The 17,898-nt window shown below is 38.0% G+C and overlaps 3 protein-coding genes across 3 annotated transcripts; 2 read left to right on the top strand and 1 right to left on the bottom strand.

Moving 5' to 3' along the window:
• Window positions 1–3,920: 3,920 nt before the first annotated feature.
• Window positions 3,921–4,361, bottom strand: LOC127255857 (glycine-rich cell wall structural protein-like). The gene has a single exon (XM_051281610.1). It carries the CDS (start codon window positions 4,359–4,361, stop codon window positions 3,921–3,923), a length of 441 nt encoding a protein of 146 aa, XP_051137567.1.
• A 2,600-nt stretch (window positions 4,362–6,961) lies between these two features.
• Window positions 6,962–8,947, top strand: LOC127255856 (GDSL esterase/lipase At5g41890). The gene is made up of 5 exons (XM_051281609.1): window positions 6,962–7,205; window positions 7,829–7,959; window positions 8,059–8,298; window positions 8,383–8,641; window positions 8,706–8,947. Exons 1-5 carry the CDS (start codon window positions 6,962–6,964, stop codon window positions 8,945–8,947), a joined length of 1,116 nt encoding a protein of 371 aa, XP_051137566.1.
• Window positions 8,948–13,804: 4,857 nt separating this feature from the next.
• On the top strand, window positions 13,805–16,320 carry LOC127255855 (uncharacterized). The gene is made up of 6 exons (XM_051281607.1): window positions 13,805–14,624; window positions 14,824–14,898; window positions 15,115–15,442; window positions 15,529–15,628; window positions 15,717–16,079; window positions 16,249–16,320. Exons 1-6 carry the CDS (start codon window positions 13,805–13,807, stop codon window positions 16,318–16,320), a joined length of 1,758 nt encoding a protein of 585 aa, XP_051137564.1.
• Window positions 16,321–17,898: the final 1,578 nt, after the last annotated feature.

Raw genomic sequence — 17,898 nt, 5'->3', positions numbered from 1 at the left:
ATTGATTCTAGTTACAAACTTTCCGTTTGTGACGATCGTAATTATTCTAATTTCAAACCTTCCGTTTGAAACGATTGTAATTTATTCTAATTTCAAACCTTCCGTTTGAGATTATAATAAATCTATCCAACGGATAATATTTCGTCCAAATAATATTGCGACTTAGGCCATATACCCGGGTTTAATTTGGGGTTGCACAATTTGGTTTGTCTCGAGACAGACAAAATAGCCAAAATATTAACCAAACCCCATACAGAATGAATAAATAATTTATTTATTCCTTCCAAATTAATTTAATTAATTTGGTACACCGGCCCGCCGTATTTTTATTCACAAGATAATCGATTGCAAAATAATCAATTATCCAACAATCCCCCATATGAGTGGAAATGTCCATAAATGACAAAAACCCAGCTCAATCCCTGTGAGACATTGACACATCGGGACATGTAGTTTTTAACTTTGAACCTTCCATAGTAAACATTACATAGTGTACTGGTGGCCCAGTTGACATGATGCATTGAACTGTTCTACCTCTGCGTGCACTTAGTCAATAATATTGACGTATCGCTATCTCAGTCTCAACTTTGTTCTAACGTTTTGATCCATTTCGGCCATGGATCTCATATTTGGATTCATAAGTGTTTCATTTGAAGCGGCCCACACTTCACACTTTTATAGGTAATCCTATATCAAGGTATCTAATTCACACATTTAGGATCATTAAGAGTAATGACTCAACCTCACCACTTTTGCACATTATAACACTCATTGATTTTCAGGGAATTGAAATTGAGTGTTCGTGTCGGAATCTTACAGTTTAGTTTTCCCATTGAACCAAGGTTTGAGATTTCCAAGTGATTTGGTTGGGTTACTACTGTAGTTGTCTCTATCTTGTGGATTTCAAACCCATTCTCTTTAGCAGTTTGTACATTTGATCTCTCTGCAACCCTTTGGTTAGCGGATTTGCTAAGTTTTCTATTGATTTTACATATTCAATAGTCAAAACCCCATTGGTGATCAAATGCCTTACAGTGTTATGTCTACGTCGGATATGTCAGGATTTACCGTTGTAAATTTCATTTTTAGCCATTGCTATTGCAGCTTGGCTATCGCAGTAAATCATTACGGGAGGTACTGGTTTAGTCCAGTATGGAATATTATATATTAAGTTCCTCAGCCATTCAGCTTCTTCGCCAGCTTTGTCCAAAGCGATGAACTCCGATTCCATTGTGGACCGTGCAATGCACGTCTGTATTTTTGGATTTCCACGAAACAGCTCCACCTCCAATCGTAAATACATATCCACTTGTAGACAGTGAATCTTTTGTATCGGATATCCAATTGGCATCGCAGTACCCTTCGGTTTGTCTGTAGCCTTTTACTACGAGACGGGTTTTGTATTTGTCAATAGACCAATCAACCTTGAGTTTCTTTTTCAAAACCCATTTACACCCTAATGGTTTGCAACCTTCGGGTAGGTCAAATAACACCGAAGTGTTATTATGCATTATTGAGTCTATTTCACTATCTATTGCTTCCTTCCAAAAAGGAGCACCAGGACTAGATAATCCTTTATTGATCGTTGTTGGATCATTGTCTAACATATATGTAACAAAATCCGGACCAAAGGTTTTCTCGACCCTTGTCGTTTTGCTATGCATAGGCTCTGAAGCCCCTTGATCAGGGCTATTGGTCATTTGTCTTTTTACCCCCCGTAGTTCTTCATCTACGAATTTTGGGTTTGACTGCATCCTTTCCTTACAAGGGTAGATATTTTCAAAGAATGTGACATTCCTTGATTCCATCGTAGTTCTCTCGGTCATCCTAGGGATTTCCGATTTGTGAACTATGAAACGATAAGCACTATTGTTTAGTACGTATCCGATAAATATGTAATCTACCATTTTTGGGCCGATAGCGACTTGCTTTAGAGGCGAAACTTCCACTTTTGCTAGGCACTCCCACACTTTTAAGTATTTTTATGTGGGTTTCTTGCCTTTTCATAGTTCGTAAGGGGTGGCATCCTTACCCTTAAGTGGAATCTTGTTCATGATATAATTTTCAGTTAGTACAGCCTCCCTCATAGGTTTTGGGGAAGTCCTAACTTATCAACAAGACATTCATCATTTTCTTAAGTGTGCAATTTTCGCGTTCTGCAACGCCGTTCGATTGAGGTGAATATGGAGCCGTTGTCTAAGGAATTATGCCACTTTCGTTACATAATTCTTTGAATGGGGCCACATATTCGTCACCTCTATCACTTCGAATTGTCTTGATTTTACAGTCAAGTTGATTTTCTGCCTCAGTTTTGAAGTTCTTGAAGGCCTCGATTGCTTCGCTCTTTTCCTTTAATAGGTCAAGATAACAATACTTTGTGCAGTCATCGGTAAAGGTGTTGAAATATTTCTTTCCACCTCTAGTTTGCACAAATTTTAAATCACATACATCAGTGCGAATTAACTCTAATGGCTTAGTCTTCCTTTCGACATATGAGAATGGTAATTTTGTCATTTTGGCCTCCACACGCAAACTTCACATTTATTTTGAGTGTTCACCTCTTTTATATTTAGTAAATTCATATTTACTAATCTTTTTATAGCATTTAGGTTTACATGACCTAGTCTACAATGCCATAAATCAGAACACTCAATCAAACACGAAGAAAAAACAACATTTTTATTATCAGTAGGTGGTGCTCGGCGCATGGCCATTACATTCAATTTGAACAGCCCATTTGTAAGATAAACCCTAGCTAGGAACATCTCGTTTTTCGATAATATAAATTTATCTGCTACAAAGACAAGTTTAAAACTATGCCGAACTAGTAGCGATCCTGAGACGAGATTTTTCCGAATGTCTGGCACATGTAGGACATCTTTCAAGGTTAGTTCTTTGCAAGAGGTCATCTTCAACACTACAATCCCTACGCTTGGACCTCAGAAGTTGCGTGATTTCCCATGTGTAGCTTCCTCCCTTCGGTCTCTTTGTATGTCGAGAAGTTTATTTTGTCGGAGCAAATATGGCAGATTGCTCAGGTGTCAATATACCAAGCTCTCGGACTTTCCACATTATTTGTTTCGTACACAACAGCGACAAGGTTGTCATTATTGAGATCACGATCAGTCCGGTGGCTCGTCTCGACCAGTTGGGAACTCTGCTTCTTCTTTTTCAGTGCCTTGCAATCCTTAACCTGGTGTCATGTTTTACCACAGTTAAAATAATTACCTATAAACTTGGACTGTTTGGCTTTGCCCTTGTCCGTTTGAGTTAGGCGTGCACGTTTTTTGGCGGGATCTCCGACCAAGTTGGCTTTAGCATTATCTCCACTTTTAGCCTTATGTTGTTTTCTATTGTCTTCCTCTATCAGGATTTGGACAATCAGATCTTCAAGCCCCACTTGCTTTAGCTCATGCTTCAGCCCGTGCTTGAAGTTGCTCCAACTCGGGGGCAATTTCTCGATTATCACACTTGTGATGAACTTTTCTAGCAGTGGCATCTCCTCGTCAATAACAGAGTGAATAATATGTTGAAATTCTTCCACTTGTTCGACAACAGACTTTCCATCTACCATCTCAGTCCATAAACCGGACCACAACAAATATATTAGACCCGGCATTCTTGGACTTATATTTTTTCTCAAGGGCATCCCAGAACCCTTTCGCACTCTTTATTTTGCAATATATATTATAAAGAGAGTTAAAGAGACTACATAATATAGTATCTTGTCATGTAGTCTCCGTATTCCCACGATGCATTATTCGCATGCGTCTGCTGATCTGCACCGGGCTCTAGGGTGATTGGGCCATCGTGCAACACGAACATGGCAAACCCAATCGCAGTCAGGTAGAAGAGCATCTTCTCCTGTCACCTCTTAAAGTCCACTCCCGTGAATGGTTGTGGAACTTGTACATGGGGCATCATCCGTGGCCAAGCACAGGACCAACAGTTTGGGCCGCAAATGAAGTAGAGGGTGCGACTACAAATCCAGGAAATCCCTCATATCCCTCAGGGGCAAATCCAGAAAATATAGGGCTACCCATAAAGGGAACTGGCCCAAGTGGAGGACCTACTACCTTGTCTACGGCTCCGGCCGCGGCTCCTCCGACGGTGGCTTCGGTGATTCCTCCGGCGGCAGCTCCGGCGACTCCTCCGGCGAACATTCCAAAGACTCCTCCGGCAACGGCTTCAGCGACAGCTCCGGAAATTCCTCCGGTATAGATTCTGGTGACTCCTCCAGTCGCAATTCCGGCAACGGCTCCGGAGACTCCTCCGCCGGCGGCTCCGGCGACTCCTCTGGCGGAAATTCCGGAGACGGCTCCTGCGACTTCTCCGGCAGCAGCTTCCGCAGGGGTTGACATTCTCGCAAAATAGTATCTAATTTTTATTGTTGGAGTATATGGGTATTGCGAGAATAAATATGAAACCGAGTCGATGATGAATCCTCTTTCCGAAAATTAGATTCCAGTGGATGACGTTCTAACCCAGAGATAAAACGGTTTCCGTCTCTAATGAGAGTGACACATCTAATCGTTGGAGCTCCGGCGAACAAAACGAGAGAGGAACTGAGCTGGAAAAGCTGCCGGAAAGCTAGAAGAAATGAGAGAAGGATGAGAGAATTGTTTGTGTTGGTTTTTAGAATGAAGGGAGAGGCCCTTTATATAGGCGTCTTCACTCGGCCAAAATGGCAGGAGATCAATTATGATCATAATTACGGCCTTAATTATCGATGTAATTTATTCTAAATTCAAACCTTCCGTTTGAAGCAATCATAATTGATTAATAGTTACAAACTTTCCGTTTGTGACGATCGTAATTTATTCTAATTTCAAACATTCCGTTTGAAACGATTGTAATTTATTTTAATTTCAAACCTTCCGTTTGAGATTATAATAAATCTATCCAGTGGATAATATTTTGTCCAAATAATATTGCGACTTAGGCCATATACCCGGGTTTAATGTGGGGTTGCACAATTTGGTTTGTCTCGAGACAGACAAAATAGTCAAAATATTAACCAAACCCCATACACAATAAATAAATAATATTTATTTATTTCTTCCAAATTAATTTAGTACACCGGCCCGTTGTATTTTCACTCACAAGATAATCGATTGCAAAATAACCGATTATCGACGAAGAAATTTGTGATTTTTGTGTTTTAATTGCCTTAAATTTGTATAAATTATTGAAATTTAAATTTTACCAATTAAAATCCACCAATTACTCAAAATTTAAGGAATCTACATGTATCCTCATTTTTTTAATTTAAATTGAGCTTCTATGCTAAAAAGAAATAATAATAATAATAAAAAGACTACTTATCATTTACACTAATCTATTTACACTTATCATTTTCTCGTCCTAGAAGTTAGTCAACTGGCTCCCTTGGATTATCATTGAGCAATCTACTTTTTGGTGGTTTCACATGTTCTATAAACCATATAGCAGATTTTTCTGGAATCTCTTTAACTTGGAGTATATATCAATCAAGGAAACGGTAGATATAGTATTAAAGAATCATGTATTGGCACGATGTTTCCATATCCTTCCCAATTTGAAACTGCCCTGATGATAAATTAACAAATCAAGAAAAAATATTTTTTGTCAATGAAAATGAAACAAATGCAATTTGAAATAGGGATTTTTCCCAACTCTTGGAATTATGTGGTGAATCATCCCACATGTCTGAAAGTGGGAGCATCGTCTTCCTCTAAAAATCTCTCTTTAAAATTTTGAGTCACATCCTCTGGTGAGACCCTAGCACACAAGACGTTGCGTGTCCTTTTAGGGGCGAGAGTTCATTCTTGTGGCTCCTTTGGTTCTATATTTATCTTTAATTGTGCTGCCACTATGGTATATAGGCAAACCATGCATTTGTTCCTCCTGTTTACCGGAAGATTTTTGGTTCGATACTTCCCTCGAAATTAAGATTGGAATTATTGGAGTTGAATTTTATGGTTGAGAAGTAACTATACTTGCTTTAGTAATGACTCGTCTAGAACACAACCTATGTAAATATTTGGATGTAAGATTAACTATTTATATCATATTAGATATTATTTTATTTTACTTTTTTTTATTATTATTATAAAACTTGAATTTGAAATTCAAATCTTAAACTTAAAAAATATAAATAAAAATTGTTAAAGTTTGTCTTGAAGTATTTGGTAATAAGTTGAAAGTGGACTTTGAAATTGAGAATAAGTAAAAACTCATTAATATAATTATTTAATATAATATAAATGAATGTTGATATGATAATGTAAAAATAATTTTTAATATAATATAAAATATTAAAATATTAATTTTATATTTTCCTCAGTTTATTTGATAGAGTAATAATTACTTTTGGTGTGTGTATTAAGAAATACAATGTTTTAATGATAGTTGATGTTTTTTTTATATTCAATGACTAATTTATCTTTATGAATTTATTTGTAATGAAATGATATTTGTGTATATAAATGTGATTGAAGAGTATTTAAAAAGTATAATAGGTAGATTTTTATTTTGAAGGAAATATACAACAAAAAGATAAGAAAATGTAATTTTTTCAAGTGGACGGATTTATGTATTTTTTATGAAGAAAATATAAATATATATAATGAATTGTTGAAGATGTAATCGAAGCCCCCATATCCAAACAAACAGATTATTATAATCTGGAAAAAAAGAAGACAAATAAATGAAGAATGGATAATGGTTGACAGAAACATTCGACATAAACATTCTGTGATTCTGTAAGAATTAAAGGACTAACTCTACTGTACTTACTGTCAATCGAATCGAATCGAATCGAAGTAGATAAAGAATCCTAACTGAATCTTGTGGCATGGATTCCCAGTGTTGATTGGATGGACCAATTCTCATTGACATATTCCAACACGTACAAGGAATTGAATGAACTATAAGCTAGCTTCACATCACACACACACCTTCTGTAAATCCAAAAAACACTATGAAGAAGAAGATTCTTCCAACTCTCTTCACATTTTATTACCACCTCTTGAATTCCCAGATTGTTCCCTCCTTATGTTTCACTTCGTTTCTGTTCGGAGATTCCCTCGTCGACACAGGTAATAATAACTATCTCTTCACATTGTCCAAGGCCGATTCGCCCCCTTACGGCATCGATTTTGCTCCCTCCGGCGGCCATCCCACCGGAAGATTCACCAATGGACACACCATAGGAGATCTCATAGGTTATCACATTAATCCAATTCTTGATACGTTTTGAATTTAGGGTTGAAATACTAATTGATTTGATGTGATATAAATAAATATATAATACGCACTCTGGTGGGTGTAAAAGTGTTTTAAAAGACTAAAATATCCTTATTTATGTAATTAGTGTGAAAGAAATTGGGATAATTTTGTAAAAAAAAATGATGAGATAGTTACCAAAAATAAAAAACTGAACTATTGTTTTGAAACAGATGAAAATAATAATATGAGACTATTATTTTGGAACGAAGAAAGTATAACATAGTACTAAATAGAAAAAAAGTATTTGATTCGATGATTCGGAGGAAAAATTTTGATAAACAAAATCATACCTTAATGGTGTGTTTGTGGATTTGGATTTTTTGAGTTTGAATATTTTACTAGTAAAAAATTGAATTTGAATAGTTGTTTGATGTTATATTTTGAATGTAAAATATAGTATAATATAATAAAATAAATTATTTAATTTGATATTTTTGAAAAAAAATTAAATAGTAAAAATTTGTAATAAAATGAGAATAACACAACCTAAAGAAACATATATTTGACATTGATCGTCTTAAATATGCCATTGTTATTGATTTTTTTTGAGCTTTTTTAGGCGAAGCTCTCGGAGCAAAATCGTTCCCGCCGCCTTATTTAAGCCCGAATGCCGCCGCATACGCCTTCGATGTTGGAGTTAACTATGCTTCGGGAGGTTCGGGGATCTTGAACGGGACCGGAACTCTCTTCGTATGTGCTTTTATTTTCTTTCGTATCATTTACTCTAACAATTAATCGAAAGAATTCATCGCGGATTCGTGGAGGACTAATGTGTGTCTTATATGGCAGATCGAAAGGCTACCGTTGTCCGAGCAGATCAGCAATTTCGAGATGACGAGAAACTACATGGTGAGCTCTGCGGGCGAAAATAGGACAAAGGATGTCCTAAAGAACACAGTTTTCTCAATAACTATCGGGTCCAACGACGTCATAAACTACTTCCAACAACCGTTTGCGTTTCTCAACGGGAACGTCTCCATGGCGACGTTCCAAGATTTCATGGTTTCGAATCTAACGGAACAGCTTAAGGTAAAACGACGTCTCATCTCCCCCGTTCGACATTCAAAATCGAATTTCTGTTTTCTGACGAGAAATCCTTATTTTCGCGCAAAGCGATTGCACGGTTTAGGGGCTCGTAAGATTGTCGTCGTCGGGATAGGCCCTCTCGGATGCATACCTTTCATCCGCGCCATTAGTCTCGTCCCGAGCAGAGAATGCGCAGCTACGGTTAACGCCTTCGTCAGCAGCTACAATCAGCGACTAAAAGTCGAGATAAATCAGCTGAATGTCGACGCGGGGGCTGATGCGATCTTCGTTTACGTGAATTCTTACGACATATTTTTAGAGATCATCGACAACTATGGAGATTACGGTGAGCTATGAAACTGTATCATTTTCGATGTTGGAATGTGTAATGTACTAATATGAGTCGACAGGTTTTGGGAACAACGACGGGCCGTGTTGTGGAGGCTATGTCCCGCCGTTCTTCTGCTACGACGGGAATGGGAATAACGCGACTGCAGCAGCGTGCCCCAATCGAAGCGCGTATGTGTTTTGGGACGCGTATCATCCGACGGATGCTGCGAATCGCATTGTCGCCGATCGATTGTTGGATGGCGACGAAAATGATTGTTCGCCGGTGAATATTCGACAGCTTTACTATCACGAGTTCACTTGATTCTTGATGGATCTAAGGATGAATAGTATGGTGTTAAAAAAGATCGAAATTGTCGATTCTGGGTCGTGCGTGCTTTGGCTCGATCGATGTTGTTGTCGAAGTATTTACGCGTTGTAATGAAAATCCCTCGAAAATTATTCGAAATCCTCTCTACATATTCTTGTCGACATATATATATATATACACATGAACAGTTAAGTAGTGGTTAAAATTAATCGTCACCGTAGTAATTAGCTCTGATCAGCATATAAAATATGGTCTATTAGTGTAAGATTTTAATTACTACAACATGAAACGTATATATTTTTATCATGTGTCGATAGTTTATATATACAAGTGTGCTATATGAATATGTTTTATATGATGAGGTACATGATAATATGTATTGTATGGATCATTGTCATGTATTGCTAGGGTGTGGTTAAATTTAGCATTGTGTTGAACAATACGTAAGTAATGTGCTAACAAATAACACATGATATTACTATTGGTAGCACATTATTTATATTAATATAATATAAATACTATACGTAATATAGTCTCACACAATACATGTAACATGCTTATTTTCATATTTTACATGTGCTAATTTTGTAAATCACGATACTGATTTCTTCAAATTAGTGTCGTAACCCTTCTTATATAAGATTAGAATAGATAATATAATTATATCCTATCTAATTTCATTTTTTATTTTAACGTATTAAAATTTAGGATTGATTAAAGCCGGCTATAATCACTACCAAAAAAAGGTTTTTTTTTGGTAACGGGCTGATGTTCTGTAACAATAATCTCGTCACAAAAAGTGGTTTATGTTACAATTTATGTCGAAACAAAACAAAACGGGCGGTGGTCAACCTTTTTTTTCTTTTGTTACAAAAATTTATCCGTACCAAATACAATTTTGACAAAAAGTTATCTTATATATATTTGTTACGTGGACCGACCGTAACCAAAAAAGTAAGTATTATAAATTTAAATTTTTTTGAAAATTAAATCTAAAAATAATTTCAAAAATAATTAAATACAAGCTTTTCATTACTTAATAAATTATTAAGTAATGTTTTGTTAAATTAAAATAAATTCAATATAAAACTTATTACTAAAAACAAAATTAAAAATAAAAAAGCGTCAAAGCGCTTTTATGTCTTCGTCTTCGGCCAACATTCCATATACAATAAATCAAATCAAATTATTTTTCGCTTCTCTCCTTAGACGAATTTACAGAGAAGCCTCAGACTCGCTCCGCCGTTGCCTCCACCTTCGCAATGCCGTCGCCTCCACCTTCTCGCCGCCGTTGCTAGTGGAAGGCAGCCCAAAATTCACCCTAAGCTCGCGACCTTCATCAGCTAGGTTTGAAGACGGTCATTCGGGCTACGTTTTAGGGCGCAAAATCGACGGGTGAGTTAAAACAATTTGTTAACCCAACGTATTTGTGTGTTTTGAGGATTTTTTATATAGTATAATAATCATCTACTTGATGTTCATTTATTCGATCAAGTTTTTGCAATGTAGGTTTTTGGATTTAAAACCTAGATTTTCCATTGACTGCGTAAAAATCGATTTTGTGGCTTTTGGATATCTTTATGGTTGAAATTATTTCGTACCTAATTACACAAATGTAATGGGTATAAAAGAAGTGGTATCAGGGCTTCTTCAAGTTTTTGGAGGGAATTACTGTAATGTTTGAATTTTTGGAGGGGATTAGCAGGATTTGTTTTCCTGCGCTCTTGTCCTTCTCGCCGCCTCGTGACCGGGTTTGCATCTGTAACGGCACCTACCGGGATTGATTGTGTTGTGCACGCAGAGGAAGGGGACTCTCTTTTTGGCGAGGATTTTGAGAATTTCGAGGATTCGTCTGAAAGTAATGATGATGAGGGGGATTTCGAGAATTTCGAGGATTGTTCATAGTGCAGAGCTTATTTAGATATGTTTAAGAAGTAGTTTTTTTTTTTTTGTCTCAATCCACTCCCAACACCAAATTATTTGTTTACCCCTTTCAAACACTTGAACTGCAATTGGGAAATTACAAGCTTCATATTCAAGTTGGTGAAAGTCGGTGGTGATGATTAAATGATTACCACAGTATTTAGCATGCAATGGACTGCCACATTCTTGGCTGTGGATGGCATTGCACTGCTCCAAACAATCACAAGTCCAAACAGATTTTTGAACTTCAGTTTTTTTATTGCCGAGGCATCTGATTTAAGCAAAGAGAGGAATTCATTATTACTTGTCTCTTTGAAATTTCCCGATCTTCATATAGAGAATGGAGTGCAACAAATATGAGGCCATACAGGCAAGGTCAGTTGTTCAGCGCAAGATGGAAGAGAATGAGTTTGAAGGTGCTCCAAAGTTTGTTTTGAAAGCGCAAAACCTTTACCCAGGACTTGACAGTATTAGCCAGTTGCTAAGCATCTATGATGCTCATTGTTCAACTCAAAATAGATTAGGATCTGAAAAGGATTGGTATGGAATCCTTCAAGTTGAGAAGCTGGCTGATGAATCAAAGATCAAGAAACAATATCGACGGTTGGCCCTCAGTCTCCATCCCGACAAGAACCGATTTCCTAGAGCCAAGGGTGCTTTTAAGTTGATTTGTGAAGCAAATTCAAAACTTTCAGATCCCTCCAAGAAATCTATAATATGACAATAGTATTAGTTTTTTAGTCAAATCTGGTTCTGTCAGTTCAGCTTATCAGCACAGAGCTCAAAACAATGTTTCTAAGGGTTTTAGAAATTAGAATCAAAATCAACCTGCGGCTCAACCAGCATCCTCAGGATGAAAATGTGTCTTTCTTTATTAGTGTGATAAAGGAACACTATGATTTTATCAATTCTGAAGATAAGAAATTAAAAAAAAAAAGTGTGTTGTAACTTTCATTGCCATTATTTTGGAGGTTCTGAAATTTGGTTTGACTTTTATTTTTTACAATTTATCTGCCCTCTGCTTCTAAGCTTATGTGATTACTGCAAGTAGTAGATATATATTTGCTTATGAATTCACACTGTCTTTTTGATTCTCCAATAGGAATGGTGTCCAGTGGCAGAAATTTTTGTGCGTGAATGTGCTTAGGGGGTCGATATTATCTTTGGAGATGACCTACGGGTAGAGGAGCGTACTTGTACCTGTGCCTGCTTCCGCCAAATAAATTTTGTACGTTATTCATTCCTCCTCTTTTATTTTATGGCCTGCAAAGGTGTTAATTGAAGTTCATAACAATATGAGAATTATAGTGGTACATCACTATGCTTAGAGCTTATAGGATATATGGGTTTGGAGATAAGTTTCCTTTTGGAGAGATCGAACAAACATGATTCTGCTATCATTTTTGGTTTTAAGGGGCTGTTAATTTTTTGATACTTTAAATTCGGCCTCATTGGAGGCATATGTCTTATTTTTGGTTCTTTATTTTTATTCTAGTGTCTTCTTTTGATCCGGTTAGTCTTATTTCATTAGTTAGTTCATAACAACTAAATAATATTTGTTTCATAACGGTGTTTTTCGCATGTCTAATGCAAGGGCGGTGTTTTTCAGTTTGTTTCAGTTGTATATATTTTTGGGGCGTAACCCAGAAGTGGTTATATTTCTTATTTGCTTGCTGATACATTACACACTATGCATTGTATTACATTACCGGCTGTTTTATTGTAGAACATATTGATGAGTTATGAATTGTTTAAGGAACATGCAAGTTTTCTTACAAAGATAGACATCATATCCACATATAGTTGAAAGTTGAAACAAATAAGTCAAATTATTGTCACACAACCGATACATACATAACTAGCATATAATGTGTTGTCATTACCCCGTAACTACGTTGGTGGCTGCTTGATTGGATTCTTTCCAAAATTGTTTATTAGATGGATAGGACTTGGATAGAAGAATCCGACTACACTTCCAATAGATACTTTGACAAAGTGATCCAATTCTTAAGCTATGCTTTCACCGGAAAAACACTGAATCAGTTGTGCACTGCCCCTGTAAGATTTGTGGCAATCGTGCAAATTATAGCCGTAGGGAGATCTTGCTCCATTGTATCATGTACGGGTTTGACACCTCGTACAAGGTGTGGACTTGGCATGGGGAAGCGGGGAGTGAGACGACCACTAGCAACTTGGTTGAAGATGAGATGACTTCGCAACGGGAAGATGAACTAGACCTGCTTCTGTGCGAGTGTGTTTTCTCACACAATGTAAACCCAGAGAACAGTCATGTAAACATAAATGACGTGGATCATGAAGAGGGGATAGAGAGCGGTAAGAAGGGATTGAAAGACATGTTAGAAGATTTGCAAAAGGACCTAATACCGGGGTCTAAGAAATTGAGTAGGTTATCATTTATCGCACGCCTTATGCATTTGAAGGTTTTGTATCAATGGTCAAATAAATCATTTGACCTTCTGCTAACCTTGTTGAGGGATGCTCTACCCGATGATGTGGTGTTGTCGAAGACTTACTACGAGGCAAACAAAATAACAAAAGAGTTGGGATTTACTTTTAAGGCTGTGGACGCATGCATGAACAATTGTATGTTGTTCACCGGAGAGGATGCAGATCTTCAGGCATGTGTTGTATGCGGTGGAAGGAGGTTTGTCGAAGGGAGCTCCACCGTGTCTGTAAAAAAGATGAGGTATTTTCCATTAATTCCCCGTTTACAGCGAATGTTCTTGTCCTCCAAAACAGCAGCGTCAATGCGGTGGCATGCTGAATCTCGTGTTGATGATGGCGTTTTGCGGCACCCAGCTGATAGTGACATGGAAAAGGTTTGATCTTCGAAATCCATTATTTTCCGATGACATTCGAAATGTACGATTGGGATTGGCGTCCGATGGCTTCAATCCTTTTGGTAACATGAGTGTTAATTATAGCATTTGGCCAGTGGTGCTCGTGATCTATAATTTACCCCCATGGTTATGTATGAAACAACCATCATTCCTCATTTCTACAATAATAGACGGTCCTAAAGGGCCGGGAGATCGGATCGATGTGTTTCTGCAGCCTCTTGTGGCTGAGTTGAAGGAGTTGTGGGACATTGGCTTGAGAACATTTGACGCAGTAAGTCAAGAGTACTTCCAAATGCGTGCTGCCTTACTATGGACCATTAGTGATTTTCCAGATTATGCTATGTTATCTGGATGGCCGACACGCGGGGGAAATGCATGTCCAAATTGTGGTGTACGGACACACTCTACATATTTGAAGAATGGGCACAAATTTTGCTACTGTGGCCATAGGCGTTTCTTACCTGATGGGCACAGGATGCGACGTGATCGGCATTCCTTTGATGGAACGATGAACTTTGAGCCCAGCGTCACACGCATAACCGTTGCCGAGTTACATGATCAGTTGAGGGATGTTCCTACTGCCTACCGTAAGGAGGATTTGGTTGCGCAACAAGCGGCACAACAATCTAGAAAACAGCGTCGGAGAGAGCAAAGACAATCATCCACATGGAAGAAAAAAAAAAACATTTTTCTTGAATTACCATATTGGGCTGATCATGATATACGACATAATCTGGACTTGATGCACATTGAAAAGAATGTTTGTGAAAATATCTTGCATACATTGTTAGGCACTAAGGGGAAGACAAAGGACAACCTTAGTACGAGGAAGGACTTGCAATTGATGAATATACGGAGTTCTTTGCATCCAGTTTCCAAGCCCAATGGTAGGGTTTACTTACCGGCAGCCGCGTACACCATGTCCTGTTCCGAAAAAAAATATTCCTATCAGTTTTGAAAAATTTGAGACCCCAGATGGTTTTAGTTCTAATTTAGCTCGTCGGGTCAGAATAGAACAACAAACAATATGGGGGTTGAAGAGCCATGATTGCCACATTCTAATGCAGCGAATCCTTGGTGTTGCAGTTAGACGGTACATTATGCACTACCCAACCCATCGTTTTGTACTATTGGCACTACAGTTGCATGACTTTGTGAGAGGTGATTTTTTCTATTCTTGTAGGGCTTTACCCAAAGAAGTTGTCGTTGTGTTGATGGAACTTTGCACCTTCCTCAACTTAATGTGTTCAACAAACAACACAGTACGGGATCTTGAGAAGCTATAAGATAGAATTGCTCTGACGCTATGTCACTTAGAGAAACTATTCCCACCTTCTTTTTTTGATTTTATGGAACATCTTCCGATTCACTTACTAGAGGAGGCGATGCTTGGAGGACCTGTTCAGTATAGGTGGATGTATCCAATCGAAAGGTATTTAGGTACTCTCAAGAGATATGTACGGAACCGTGCGAATCCGAATGGTTCAATTGCACATGGATACCTCGTGGAAGAGTGTATGACATTCTGTTCGAGATATCTTGGGGATTTAGAGACTAAAGAGAATCGTGTTGTGCGACATGACGATCTTGGATCAATAAGGGGGCGTGGTCTTTTTGGGTCCCGGTGTAACCTCGATTTCATCACTTTGCAACAAATACACGGATACATATTAGGCAATGTCGAAGTTATTGGTCCACTCAGAAGGTATGTATCTTCAATAAAGGATATTTTGTCTTATTATGGGTTACCATGTCTAAAATCCTTGGGGACTCCCCTTCTTTCATCCGCAGTGTGCATCTAGAAAGTATTAAGAGAATGCGACCCAATGCAAGCCCCCGAGAAGTGCAGCAGATTCACATCAAACAATTTCCAGGGTGGTTTCAAACCTATGTGGGTACAAAAATATCACAATTTAGAGTTGGGGGTACAGTCAATAAAAAATTTACTGCGAAAGTAAATATACTTAACTTGTCTGTAGGTAGAGGATCCTACCCACAATGTCGATGGCACAATCACTGCGAACATAAAGACACTAGCACAAGGACCTTACACGCATGCAACAAGATTCACGTCTTGCATCGTCTCTGGAATCCGGTTTCGAGTTAAATCAAGGGACGAAGGAAAAAAGACTCAGTGTGCTGGTGTGATGGTCAATGTAGAGACGATTAGCTATGCAAGTGCAAGAGACCTAAATCCTCGGGCAGGTTCGGTCGCATATTATGGGTTAGTAACTGACATTATAGAGGTGGAGTACAGTAATGAAATCCGCTTTCTTCTATTTAAATGCGATTGGGCTGACCCAGAGAAAGGTGTTAAGGATGATGAGTACAAGTATAAGATGGTAAACTTTCAGCACTTGATGTACACAACAAATCTCCCAACAGATGAACCATTTATCTTAGCTAGGCAAGCAAGATAGGTTTGGTACATCATTGATCCCGCAGATGAAAACTGGAGTATTGTTGTTCCAATGTCTATGAGAGATACCTATGATGTTTACACGACCATAGATGATAATTTCAGGACAAGGTTTAACCTTGACGATGGTTGCATATCCAGATGAGCGGTTGATTATTGGTTGAGGGAGGATGTAGAGGGGGTAGTAGTGGAAGGTGAAGCCAATATGAATGTAGGCACTAGCCTACCAGGGATGGTTGAAGAGGATTCTTCCGAAGAATCCAACTGCGCTTCTTTATAATAGAGTGTAGTCCTTTTTGTTTTTGACGACTTTTTGGAAACCCTCCCACATTTTTGGCGTTTTTGGCTGAATTATAGAGTTGGGAAGCAATAACTACGTAGTAGATGTAGGATACTCCAATCTCCTAAACCAAACTTCAGGTACATTCATATTATTTGTGTATGTTGTTATATTGTCAGTCATTTTTATGCAGGAATATCTCAATTCTGAACTCAACAAAATCCCAACATATCAGAGAACACCAGCCGTCCGTGAATTTTTATACCGACGAGCGCTTGCAGGGAAAAGAAAACGGCGAACGGCGGTTGATGCGCAGCAACCTTTGCCCAAACCAAGACTCAATCTGCCAGCCATGTCGACAGTGAAGCCATGCAATCACAAATGAAGGAATTTCGCAATGGTATTGCTGAGATGAAGGCGGTCTTGTCTGAAATTAAAGCTATCAAAGATGAAGTGACTATGTACAATGCAGAAATTTCTTCATGGACACCTCCTTCCATTGGACCATCTCCAGAAGCCTCGGTAAGTATGGTAAACTCTATATGTAACGTGGGGGAAAAATATCGACTCTACTAGTTGATGTGAATCCAATGTCTATTATGAAGGGAACTACCCGATTGGCTGAAAGGACGGGCGAGTCAGCTGGCACTAATTCACTTGAATTGATGACGGTTTGTGTTATTAATATGATTGATGTCTACAATAATGTCGTATAATAGTTTTACGGTAAATTTTAATTTGTTTCATGCTCTTAACACAAAGGAATGTTGATAATAGTGAGAAATGTTCTGGCGTAGATTGGGACACGTGTTCGTTTGCTCTCTCGAGGACTGGAGAAACGTGTGGTCGGCGAAAGAATGATGCTAAGCCTCCCTACACCAGGTTCGTTTGCTCTTGATAAGTTGCCTTTTGATTGTGTAGTTGTACGGTGTGAAATGGACATAAAATGGATCATGTGTAAGATTGTTATATCTAGCATCTGGTTTTATTGTTGTAGGAGATGTCTATTTGGGTTTAAGATAGTTGTATGGTTGAACGTTATTTGTAGGGCTTGATTGGTGGTTATGTTATTGCTATTGGAGAGCTGTGTTCGTTTTTTTTACTGATGGATTGCCCATCTATGATCCCTGTGATTTATAATTATTAGTGTATGTGTAAGGGGAGTTGGCCCCTATGGTCCATGTTGTGTTATTTATTTTCATAATGTTCAGGGGTCAGCCTATTTTATTAGTGCTTTTCGAGTTTATTTGTTATTATACTTGTTCCTAAGTTAGGGTCCCTAGATCAGGCTAAAGCGTAAGTTTTATTTTATTATATTCATCCTCGTAACTAGCGCTAATTCAACCTATTTATATAGGTTATACCCTAGCCATTATTAAGGTGTATGTTACAGCTCTAATGGTCCCGGAGACCGCACTTATCCTCCCAACTAATGCTGGAGCGAAAATTCTCAGTGATGTAC

This window comes from Andrographis paniculata, unplaced genomic scaffold (assembly GCF_009805555.1).
Source record: "Andrographis paniculata isolate CXL003 unplaced genomic scaffold, ASM980555v1 Contig54END, whole genome shotgun sequence".
Classification (NCBI taxonomy): domain Eukaryota; kingdom Viridiplantae; phylum Streptophyta; class Magnoliopsida; order Lamiales; family Acanthaceae; genus Andrographis; species Andrographis paniculata.
This window is presented reverse-complemented; position numbering and strand designations above follow the sequence as displayed.

What these genes read in the sequence shown, in the direction of transcription:
- LOC127255857 (XM_051281610.1), bottom strand. Translation starts at nt 4,361, where the DNA reads ATGTCAACCCCTGCGGAAGCTGCTGCCGGAGAAGTCGCAGGAGCCGTC.
- LOC127255856 (XM_051281609.1), top strand. Translation starts at nt 6,962, where the DNA reads ATGAAGAAGAAGATTCTTCCAACTCTCTTCACATTTTATTACCACCTC. An exon ending in CACCATAGGAGATCTCATAG is followed by an intron (nt 7,206 to 7,828) that starts GTTATCACATTA and finishes GAGCTTTTTTAG; the next exon opens with GCGAAGCTCTCGGAGCAAAA. An exon ending in ACGGGACCGGAACTCTCTTC is followed by an intron (nt 7,960 to 8,058) that starts GTATGTGCTTTT and finishes CTTATATGGCAG; the next exon opens with ATCGAAAGGCTACCGTTGTC.
- LOC127255855 (XM_051281607.1), top strand. Translation starts at nt 13,805, where the DNA reads ATGAGTGTTAATTATAGCATTTGGCCAGTGGTGCTCGTGATCTATAAT. An exon ending in TCCAGTTTCCAAGCCCAATG is followed by an intron (nt 14,625 to 14,823) that starts GTAGGGTTTACT and finishes TTGGTGTTGCAG; the next exon opens with TTAGACGGTACATTATGCAC. An exon ending in ATGAGTACAAGTATAAGATG is followed by an intron (nt 16,080 to 16,248) that starts GTAAACTTTCAG and finishes ACACGACCATAG; the next exon opens with ATGATAATTTCAGGACAAGG.